The 12,115-nt window shown below is 40.7% G+C and overlaps 1 protein-coding gene across 1 annotated transcript; it reads right to left on the reverse strand.

Annotated features, from left to right (window-relative positions):
* Positions 1 to 301: 301 nt before the first annotated feature.
* LOC147623280 (uncharacterized) lies at positions 302 to 1,969 on the reverse strand. The gene is made up of 4 exons (XM_086821394.1): positions 1,604 to 1,969; positions 811 to 945; positions 527 to 702; positions 302 to 451 (listed from the first exon to the last, which is right to left on the reverse strand). The coding sequence occupies exons 1-4, from the start codon at positions 1,818 to 1,820 to the stop codon at positions 317 to 319; spliced, it is 663 nt and encodes a 220-aa protein (XP_086677520.1). The 5' UTR covers positions 1,821 to 1,969; the 3' UTR covers positions 302 to 316.
* Between the last annotated feature and the right edge of the window lie 10,146 nt (positions 1,970 to 12,115).

A 12,115-nucleotide genomic window follows, 5' to 3' on the forward strand; every position in this document is an offset into this window, starting at 1 on the left:
ATGAAAGTGATATGTGGATCTAGGTAGATGTGAATGGATGAGATGTGATGAGGATAGTTATGAAGAGATGTGATGGGATGTGGATCTCAATGAATATAAATGAATGTGATGTAATGTGAATGGATGGATGAGATGTAAGGTGGATGAGATGTGATGTGATGAGATGTGGATCTCAATGAATATAAATGAATGTGATGTAATGTGAATGGATGGATGAGATGTGGATAAGCCATGCCTACATGTATTCGTCACATTTGGAGCATAACTAAAACCATAAATCTTGCAAATTTACAAAGAAATTATTAGGAGCAGCATCTTAGCTTACCTTTACTACAACAGGCTCGCTTAGTCGCTGGCCTCTAGTCAGAGGCGAATAGGCTTCCATGACAATGTTTTCTTTGTGGCAAAACTCAGCAAGCTCTTTGCGCAAGTTGAACGGGTGCAACTCCACCTGCCATATACACAACGTTAGCTGAGGGACTTTATGCAGTCAAGGCACAAACCTCATAAAACTAAGTGTTGTTACCTGATTTATGGAAGGCCGGATTTCACAATTAGCAAACAACTCTTTAAGGTGGTGAATGCCGTAATTACTAACGCCTATCGATTTCGCCTTTCCACTCTTGAGTATCTTTTCCATAGCCCTCCATGTATCAAGCCTCTTGTGAGGTACCAGGGGAGAATGCACCAAGTACAGATCCACTAAAGAAGCCGTTATGGGCAATGTAAGTATACACATACTAAATTGGAGTAACATGGCAATGTAAGTATACTCATAGTAAACTGAAACTTTTGAAGAATTTGTTTTACCATACTCCAAGCCAAGCTCTTTTAAGCTTTGGTCAAAAGCTTTCAATGTGCTTTCATAGCCATGGTCAGAATTCCAAAGCTTCGTTGTAATGAAAATTTCCTCCCTTGGAATTTTACTAGCTCGGATGGCATTTCCTACAAAAACAGAAATTGTACTCAGCTTGATTACTTTTCTACTGCAGCACAAACCACACAATTTCATGTTCAAGGGCCTCTACAGATATGAAAAGCTTGGGCAATGCAACTCCCGCCCATCATCAGAAGTCTGACAACTTTTAGATAAGACCCCGAACAAATTTTAATATTTGTTGACTAGGTTATGATTGGAATTTTCTGCGAGGATTTTTACACAGTATGCAGATCTCTCATGTGTACAGTTTCCCTGTGCCATACCTCCCAAGGCAAGCTAGATTTTCTTTTCTGCAGAAGTTCGGCAAGATGATGCTAAGACAAAAATTATGGTAAGGAGAAATTGTGGCGTATCTGGTTGGGGTTATCCTCTGCTCAAGTTAGGGCTTCTGTACAGATTTTGACTGTCGCTTTTTCCCATGTTAAGATAAGGGTTCCCAGCTAGGTATTGTTTCCTGATTATATTTTACAAATTCGACCTAGAATTTGATTAGGTTTAAATTTTTGCTAAGATTAGGACTCTTGAACAGATTCTTTTTTCCCCAGCAAAGAGACTTAGATTCTTTTTTCCCCAGCAAAGAGACTTCTTTTGAACAGATTTGGGTTCTCTGAAAAGCAGAAGATGAAATAATTCCTCTGAAAAACTTAAAATACAGATACACACCGACTGCTCGCTCATTTCCGTAGAACTTAGCTGTGTCAATATGGCGATAGCCGTGCTCGAGGGCGAACGAAACGGCCTGGAATGAGGCTTCGGCGGGCATGAGGTAGACGCCCAGACCGAGCAGAGGGATGGCCACAGGGAGCCCCTGATACCCCGCATTCACCAGCTCCACCCGATTCTCATGAAGAGCCCTTCTGTTAGTGTCCTGATTGGCCATGGCGGCACGGGGTCCAACAATCGAGGAGGAGGAGCGGCTACGGTGAGCACCCAAGCGAGAAGGTGAAGGTTAGGGTTTTGCCTGACACAAAGAGTATTTGGGTTCTGCCTGCCAAATTCGCTGAGCAGAGGAGTAGATGCTTAAGAAAGCTGTTTTTAAAGAAGTCTAGCTTGCACGCTCAAGAAAGCTATTTTTGAAGAAGCAACCTATTTTTAAAGAAAGCTATTTTTAAAGAAAGCTATTCCTTAAGAAGTATACATATTAAGAAGTATACATATTTGTAAAGCACGCTATTTTAAAGCAACCTACTCTTGAAGAAGTATACATATTTGTAAACCACACTATTTTGAGCCCCAGAAGTTATCCTAAGAAATATATTTAAGTACACCATATATTACATTAGTACACCATATATTACATTAGCTGGGGCACTAAAATTGCCACCCTAAAAGTCCATTTATGGGTGCTACAATGAATTTAACAATTTAGTATATTAAATACCAAAATATTGAGGAGACTAAGGTAAACACTCTCTCTCTCTCTCTCTCTCTCTCTCTCTCTCATTCCTGTATATAGTTCTAACAATAGGCTCACTCTCCAAATCTCCCACAAAAATGAGAAAAGAAGTGTTCTCCATGGCAAGAAAAGCTCTCAAAAAATTAGCTCATAAACACACAAGCTCTTAGAAAACAAGCTCACAAACACACAACAAACTAATGACAATGAATTTAAAATCTAAACACAAATTCCATACATATTAGAAAAAAAAATAAAAAATTTAAAATGATCACATTATAAATAATGTCATTAATACATAAAATCTAGAATTCATTTTCAATCATTATACCATATAATAAATGCCTGTATAACTAACTCTTATATAATGATTATTCCATAACTAAATCCTATATAATGATTATTCCATAACTAACTCTCATATAATGATTGCATAATCTTTATATCTCTGCTATGATCCCAATTTAAGCTATAATCTTTCTACCATCTCTTTTTATGATTCCATCCATTTTTATTTCAAGTAAAGAGTACATCCTTGTATTCTACAGTTCTTAAGTAACTGATTTTAATCGCAAGTAAAGATGTGCTTGAAAAGAGTGGGTAGTTTAGGCACCACTTCCTAGCACAAGAGAATGCATATGCAATGTGACATAAGAACAATGTCCTTCCATCACTCCATGGAGTCGATGATGCTGGACACAATAGCGTCGTACATGTGATTGATAAATTAATTGATCGTGAGAGAGAGAGAGAGAGAGAGAAGTATTAGTTGGTGGGGGGGGTTGCGCCCTTAGTGGGTCGTCATGGTTACCTGAGGGGTTTCCCTTAGTTGGTGGAGGGGCGGGTCGCCTTTAGTTGGTGAACCCCCCCACCCACTAAGGTCCAGTCGCCCTTAGTTGGTTGGGGGGGGAGGGATTGCCCTTAGTTGGCAACCCCCCCACCCACTTAAGGGCGATGGTCGCCCTTAAGTGAGTGGTGAGTCACCCTTAAATGGGTGGGGATGGGGGAGCGACCCCATCCCCCCGCTCGCTTGAGTTTTAAAGGCAATGGTTGCCCTTAAAACTACTTAAGGGTGACCATCGCCCTTAAGCAACCCCCCGCTCGCTTAAGTTTTAAAGGCAATGGTTGCCCTTAAAACTACTTAAGGGCGACCATCGCCCTTAAGCCTTAATTAGTGGTGCGACCATCACCCGTAGGTGGCAAACCCCCTACCCCACCCACTTAAATGTAACCATCGCTCTTAAGTGGGTGGGGACATGGGGTCGCCCTTAGTGGGAAAACCCCCCTAAACCACCCCACTAAGGGAGACCGTCGCCCTTAGTGGGCAACCCCCCCCACCCACTTAAGAGCGCCGATCACCCTTAGTGGGGGGGGGAACCCACTAAGGGCGACGGTCGCCCTTAAGTGGGTGGGGGGGAGGGGTCGCCCACTAAGGGCGACCCCCTCAAACCCACTTAAGGGCGATCCCCCCGAACCCACTTAAGGACGACCGTCGCCCTTAAGTGGGTGCATAGGGGATCGCCCTTAGTTGGCAACCCTCCTCCCATCCTCTTAAGGGGGCGGGGTCGCCCACTAAGGGTGAACCCCCCTAAACCACCTACTTAAGGAAGATAATTGCCCTTAAGTGGGCAGGGGCCCACCGCGAGACTAAGGACAATTGTCACCCTTAGTGTGGGTGACCCCCCACTTAAGGACGACCATCGCCCTTAGTGGGGGGAGGCACCCACTAAGGACGATGATCACCCTTAAGTGGGTAGGGGCCCATCGCGAGACTAAGGACAACTATCACCCTTAGTGTGGGTGACCCCCCCACTTAAGGACAACTGTCGCCCTTAGTGGAGGGGGGGCACCCACTAAGGGCAATGATCACCCTTAAGTGGGTGGGGGGAGGGATTGCTAACTAAGGGCAACCATCGCCCTTAGTTGGTGACCCCCCCACCTACTAAGGGAGATGGTCACCCATAGTAGGTGGGGGGAGGGGAGGGGAGGGGGACAATCGCCCTTAGTTGGTGACCCCCCTTCCCCCCACCTACTAAGGGAGATCGTCACCCTTAGTTGGTGGGGGGAGGGGAGGGGAGGGGGGGATGATTGCCCTTAGTTGGCGACCCCCCCCACCAACTAAGGGCGACCATCGCCCTTAGTTGGTGGGGGTATCCCCCCACTAAGGGTGACGGTTGCCCTTAGCGGGGGGAAGGGCGATTGTCACCCTTAGTGGGGGGTGGGACAACCCCACCAACTAAGGGTGATGGTTGCCCTTAGTTGGTGGGGGGAGGGGGGTCGCCAACTAAGGGTGACCATCCCCCCTCCCCTCCCCCCACCTACTAAGGGGGGTGACCATCTCCCTTAGTAGGTGGGGGGGTCACCAACTAAGGGTGACAGTTGAATAGATCATTTGCCTCAATCACCGATAAGGTGGCTATTCACCTCAAACACCGTTGGCGAGGAAAACGTTTTGCGCCTGCCATGAAGGCATGGCATTCAAGAATTAGTCTAGGTTACTCAGAGCCCACAGAGTGGGTTAATTCACTTGGCTCATTTTCTACCAATCCTCAATTGGAATTGGTCATGTGCGTGCACACCCCCCACTAAGGGCGATGGTGCATGCGCCTTCCCCCCCTCCATTAAATTCTTGAGCCCCCCCTAAACAAAACACGGCAGCCCCCCCTCCATTAAATTCTTGAGCCCCCCTAAACAACACACGACAGCCCTCCTCCCCCCTTACACAAAACGCGGCCTCCTCCCCCCTTACACAAAACGCGGCAACCCTCTTTTCCCCCCTCCTGCAACGTGTCAGCCACTCTCCCCCCCCCAAAGCAATGCACCCCCCCTCTACAACGTGGCAGCCTCTCCTCCTCCCCTAAAGCAATGTGTCCCCCCCCCCTTAAAGATAAACGCTACACCCCTCTCCCCCTCTACCCTAAAGTAACGTGGCAGCCGCTCTCCCCCATCAAGCAAAACACCCTCTCCCTCCCCCCTCCCTCCTAATAGCAATCCCCTCTTCTCCTTTAAAAGAAAAACTCTCACCTCTCCCCCATAAAACGATAGCCCCCTCTCCTTCTCTCTCATAGACTCTCTCCCTCCCTAAACTCTAAAAGGATAGCCCTCTCCCTCTCCCTCTCTCTCTCGCTCATGGAACTCCCCTTCTCTCTCTCTCTCTCTCTCTCTCTCTCTCTCTCTCTCTCTCTCTCTCTCTCTTTCACCAATCCTTCCTTCACTCTCTTTTTTCCTCTCTCTCTCTCTCTCTCTCTCTCTCTCTCTATTTCTTTTCCTCTCCTCTCGTTTCTTCATTATTTCTTCTCTTTCCTCTTTTCTTCTTTGTTTCTTCCTTATTTATCTTCTTTCAAAACCCTAATTTTTTAATTTAATATTTTTCTCTCTATTTATATCTATTGATTTTTTGCTCTGTTTTTATCTTTTACTTTCTTATATCTTTTAGGACTCTTTCTTCCTTGTTCAATATCCTTCTTCTTGTGCTATTTGTTCGTCCTCATGGCATCTCCCCAATTCCAAAGAGGGACACAAGTGTCCGTGATGTTCAGTGATACCAAGGTAGCTACTAGACCGTTTGGCATATAGACCCCACCATGGATACTCTCCATGGAATTGAAGTTTGTTGCTTGGTCATGTTGGCATGTCGATAGAAGATGTTGAAGTGGGAGAAGCTCCTCTTCCTTTTCCCCTCAAAGACGGTGATATCGACAAGTTAAATCAAACCAAAGGATACATCATTGTGTGGCCAGCCAAAGATTGTGTAAATCTTATTTTATCTCTGTCCACCTTTTCAATTATGCTATTTTTTAGTGATTTTTTTGAGAGTAATCTGTCTTGTATATGTCGATGTGTTTAGATTGTTACGAACACATCAAAGGAAACCCCACATCCAAAGCGTGAAAAATATGTAAAGAGCACACCTATCAGGCAACTAAGCCAAGAAGTGACAAGTACCAAGAAGAGGAAGGAAGTGCAAGAGGAAGATAATGATTGGAGTCCTCCTCGAAAGAATCCAACTCGAGTTGCTAAGTCTTTGAAGAAAGGTGATCCTTCAAAAACCATTAAAGAAACTAAAGAAGTAGAAGAGGTGGATGAGGGAATTGAAAAATAAGGCGACAATGAAGAGGGTTTCATGTAGTGACTCATGCAACTGGATTGCGATTAGAACTCCTACAAGACAGTCTTAACAGAGTGAAGGTAATTATTAATTAACCACTTTTTATCAAATCTTATATAATGTATCTTTTACCAAATCATAACGTGTGTGTGTGCATTTTAGGTGGTGAAATCCACTCCTTTGCCACCTATTCCCTTATGCAAAATTGTGCCTAACCCCTCTATATACGAAGAGTGTAGTTTCAGTACAAGAAGCTGGTAAGGGAATTTTATATGAATGGCTATGTTGTCAATAGATGCAGGTTCATTTTCTCCATCTCCTCATCCCATAATCCCGTTAGAGAAGTGATTCAAGATGATGTTATTGCATGGGATAACATCTCGCGATTGAAAAATGAGGAGTTCAAGAATATGATCAAAGGCACAGAGTGAGAATTCATGAGCAACAAGATGTTGTATGAGTGGGATGGCAATCATCGAGTTGTGGCATGGATGGATGGAGGAGATTAATAAATGTGAGTCCACTTAAATTACCTACTATTTTGAACATGGTCTTTTGTTTTATAAAATACTTTTGGGACTAATTAGATTTGTACTATCTAACTATAGCATTCAAGAATGTCGCATCAAGACATCCTTGTGGTGATGCTATCCTTATTGAATTCAATAAGGATAGCAAGGGGGAGGTTCTCATAGTGATAGCTCTCTTAAACAGGTAGTAAGAGAATATATGTTTTAAGACTCTTTGAAATAGTAAAATTCAATGTACTATATTTCAATCTTTCATCATAACCTTAAATTTTGTTACCATAGAATGAATAAAGTGGGCTATGTTTCTTCTTCCCTTGTGGACAAAGTGTGCCTCATTAGGGTGCCTGGGTTGCAAAAAAAGAAACAATTATGAAGCACACTAGAGAGATGAACAAGGCATGGATGGATAAGCATGCCTCGACACATAAAAAAAATGGCCGCCCATCTTGGTTTTACTACGAGCTTTTAGAACTTTCCCAAATAGTATTCTAGGTAAACCTTTAATCTTTAGACACTTGCAATATATGATTAACATTTGCATATTATCCACTAATGTTATAATTTGTGAATAATAGGATGAGTACCTCGTAGCAGCCACCCGAGATATTGACCCCCTAGTAGATAGTTTGCCTGCATAAGAGTTTGAAGAGAAATGGATTTTATAAGGATGAAATAAAGTGGAGGCATGCTACAAGGCGGTTGGTGGTGATTGTTGCAAACCTTGCACAAGGGGAAGATTTCTTTGAGTAGGAAATCCTACACTATTTCAAGAAACTGGCTTGCTTGACAGAGGATAGGCTATACAGTTTGCCAGCTAGCTCGTTTGCCAAATGACCACAAAGCACATATTTTGGATATTTTGATTAATGGCCATTTGCAGAGGCTTAACACATGCAGGGTACTATTTTACTTGTGGTTCATTGGTATTATTATTATTACATTGTTTGGATACTAACATAGATTACGTTATGGATTCATATAAGCTTGGCACAAGAGGTGAAGCACCAAATGCACCATTGTGACCAATTAATCCACCTAGCCTAGGTGACCTGACTCCAATCCAAATGAATTTGCCAGGTATGATTTTACTCATTCTTGGTAATGATAATGTAAAGTATTTTTATGGTACATGCACTTAAAAAATGTGCGCTTTGTAGAAGTGTCTTGTCATACCATGGCAGTAGTCCTTAGAGCTCCCATCGAACATCAAAGTGCTATTTTCTCTATCGTTATAGAAGCCTCGGCCTTAACAGGTGTAATAATCAATTATGACCACATGTAAAAATATTGTAAAGGTGTGTCTTTAATATCCTATAATAACAATTGATGTATGACTCTACTCAACATGGTGTGGTAGGACATCATTCTACAAAGATGATGGCATGTGTTGGGGATCCTTTGAAGATAGGCCGTGTACTTCTGAACCAACAATGGAGCTAGAACATCTCTTTGATATGTTGCTAAAGGCCAACGTGGGAGACAAGACCTTTACTGTTAAAGGTGTCAATACAAGCATAGTGTGTGATTGTAGTGCAGTGAGGTTGTCCATAAGAGGTTATGCTTATGGGGCTACCTCAATGACATTGTCCCACCATGGAATCTCTGCACATGTGAGTGATGAGATGATTTTCCCTTCATTAAGACCTTATGTGTTATTGTACATATGTTGCGTGTATGTCATGCTTGCATTTTTTGTGTATGCCATTCTGATGCCACGTAGATGGAGAGGAGCATACATTACTTTTATAAGATTCCTCCTCAGCCTGAACAACAATTAAGCCTCTACTTCAATCCCTTGTAATCATTCTATGTTTCTGAATGCAAGAAAATATTATTTTTCCTTGTTTGGCCTAGTGAGATAAAAATTTCTAGAGAGTGGTAAATCAATATTGGGATATTTTTGGATAAATAAATTCTGTAAATATCAAAAAAATATTTCCTTGAAATAGAAAATTAAAATAGATTTTCCAAGGTGCAATTGGAATTAATTAAAAATGATTTAGAAGACCTGAGCCTAAGAGTCAAGATTTTCTAAAAATTTTGGATTAAGGTTCCTATGGACCAATAAGATTAATCCAAGTGTTGGGATAAGATAAATCCAAAAAATAAAAGAAAATACCCAAAAATGAGTAAATGTCGACATAAGATGAAGAGTTGACTAAGTACTAGATTTTTTAGTTAAAAAGTATGAATTATTAATAAAAAATGAGATATTTTAGAGTAATCATTCATTTTTGACACATTGGTAATAAGGAGAAGGGGGCCCTTCAAGGAGGCGCCTATTGCACATGTGTGGATGAGTTTTAAACTAAAAAATAATAGGATATTTTTATCTCTCCTCTCTCCTAGATCAAACCAAATAAAAAAGGGAGCCGAACTGGTCCAAAACTTGTCCAAATTCAGCCAAACTAAAGCTGAAAAATTCTAGAACTCTGTTGGACTCAGTTAGTGGCCTCCCTCACCTATAAATAGACCCTCTTTTTTTTGTATTCTCATCTATGAACTAAACTATGCCGGTATTACTCTAAGATAAGCTTATTTTGTATTATCCTCTAAAAATCCTCTACAAATTGAAGAGATTGGAGCTTCTCTCTCTCTTCAATCTTCCTTGGAGACTTCATCAACATTGGTTGGGGGCCTCTAATTTGATCAAAGAATCAAGCAATCTAGGAGGTAAAATGAAGAGATTGGAGCTTCTCTCTCTCTTCAATCTTCCTTGGAGACTTCATCAACATTGGTTGGGGGCCTCTACTTTGATCAAAGAATCAAGCAATCTAGGAGGTAAAATGTGGTTTATGGTCTTTTTTCTTTAATCTCCAAATGTTTCTCTCTTCTCAACCCCTCTCAAGCTTGAGAAGCATTCAATTGAATGGCTTTTTAATACAATTGAAGTTCTTTAATGAATTGTAGTGATAAAACACATAAATTTCCATTTATGCTTAAATTATAATGTTTTTAAGCATTTTTCTCTCTCCCCCAAAGAATGGTCATTCCTATGACCTATTCTATATTCAAATGAAGGATCTCATGAAGCAATTCTCTAATCTAAAAGTAATTTCTATGCTTGTCAAATTGAGGCCAAATAAGTGGCTTTTTAATGCTTTTATGCTATTTAATTTATAGAAAAATTAAGAATCAAGTCCATAACTGGATATTGATCCAATTAATGGTTATTCTAATCATAGGGATATCACTAAAATTTATGCTTTCAAATTATTAAGAATTATCAGTAATAGCAGAGCTATGGTAAAATTTTTAAAAAATTAACACATAAATCATTTTCATTCATAATATGAAAAGAGGACTTCCTACCATATTCTAGGATTAATCATCCTAGATTAATTGAATGATTCTCATTATAATCATGGAAAATTTATTTTTTATGTTTAAGCATAAATAGTTAATTAGAAAAAAGAGGAATTCCCACCATATTGAAATTCAAATATTTAAATGAGAAAAGTGGGATTTTTAGCTTAATGGAAATAATGGATATTTTTATGTTATTTTTAAGAAGAATTTTAAATAGATTTAATTTATGGTAAAAGAGAAATTCCCATGATAATTGGATTGCACTCATTAAAATGAGAAAAAGAGGGATTTCAAGTTTATTCAAAACAAAAAATAGGTATGATATTTAGTTAAAAAGAAGAATTTTTATGATAATTAAGAAAAGATGGATTTGAATTAAATTTGTGTCAAAAGATGAATTTCTACCATAATTCTACCTAATGAATTAAGGTTGAGAAATTATGTGATAGAAGGAATATCTTTGGATATTTTAATTGGTAAAATTACTAAATGGATATTTATCCAAAACTAGATGTTTATCTGAAGGGAATCCTTGTAGAACTAAACCGAATGAAATTGGTTAGACTACGAGAGGGACGAACAGTAAACCTACTTATCCATCTCTCGATCTGAATCAAGTAAAAACTTCGTGTGACCAATTCAAGTTTCTAATCAAAGAATAGACTACCGGAACTAAACTAGTTTTTCTTGACCGAACTCACCAAGAATCTAGTTGGAAAATCAGACTGAATGATGGGTAGATTACCCTGATGAGAAATCAAGGATCCTCATTATGAAACTGGGAACTATGGAAAAAGGGTTTTTGGAACCAATCTCAAATTGGAATTTTACTTGCATTTGGAACCTCTGTTTTTTTAATTCAAAGAACTATTTTATGCTAGAATGTTGGTGGAAGCATTTGGCTTATGTTTTTCTAAGAGGAGGTTTGCTGGAACAGCTGGCGGGGAGTCGTCAAGGGACGTCGCTCGTGGGGCAAAGCAGCCTGCCACCCAAGGTCTTGACCAGCCTCGGTATGATTAAAATGGTGCACTTTCGGTATAGGATGGGCGAGGACTGACGAAGCGGTCCCTGAGTGAAGTGCTAGGACACCTAAGGAGGATCCGAGAGGGTTCTTACCAGGCGATGCATGGGCTTGCGGTTTCTAGGACACCCATGCGTACATCGAGGAAGATTTCGGATAAGATTTCGGATGGACAAAAAGGAAAGATTTTTGGGAACCAAATTTTGATACTGGATCTCGTTGGTTGGCCAACTGGTCTTCAACAGAGAGTCCAGAGGATATTATTGTAATACAAAAGACTTGGAATTTTGGAAAATGATGATAAAAAATATTATGATTTCTATTGAAGGATTGTTTTAAAGCTAGTTGAATATGTTATAAATGGTAATTTCATATTGGTTGTGTACGTGGTATGCCTACCTTAATTTTTGCATGAATTGCCGGCTAGGGGGCCTGGGAATTCTTTTCCTCGGTACCCGGGCAAAAACACAACCAAATCTTTATAAAGGAATCCCACCAATACAGTGGTCGGTCGGGTGGTTGGCTAACCCATGGGCCAGATGGGGTTAGGCTAGATCAGAGGATTCCTGACTAGATACGATTAGTTACATTAATTAGTTTAAATCCTGAGAAGACCTTGTTTTGTGGGAGGGGATCAGTTGGGGTGTGCCTCATAAATGAGGAAAAAAGCGGTGATTCCATGGACCAAGTGCAAGTCTCTTCTTGATCTGATTATGTGACTTCAGGTTTGGTCAGATCAGTTTAACTAGTTAAGACTTTGACTCAGAGTAATTCCCCGTTAGAAGATTTTTTTTTCCATGGTGGAATTTCC

The sequence above is a fragment of the Cibotium barometz genome, chromosome 27, assembly GCF_041138505.1.
Source record: "Cibotium barometz isolate CiBa-2024 chromosome 27, ASM4113850v1, whole genome shotgun sequence".
In the NCBI taxonomy this organism is placed as follows: Eukaryota; Viridiplantae; Streptophyta; class Polypodiopsida; order Cyatheales; family Cibotiaceae; genus Cibotium; species Cibotium barometz.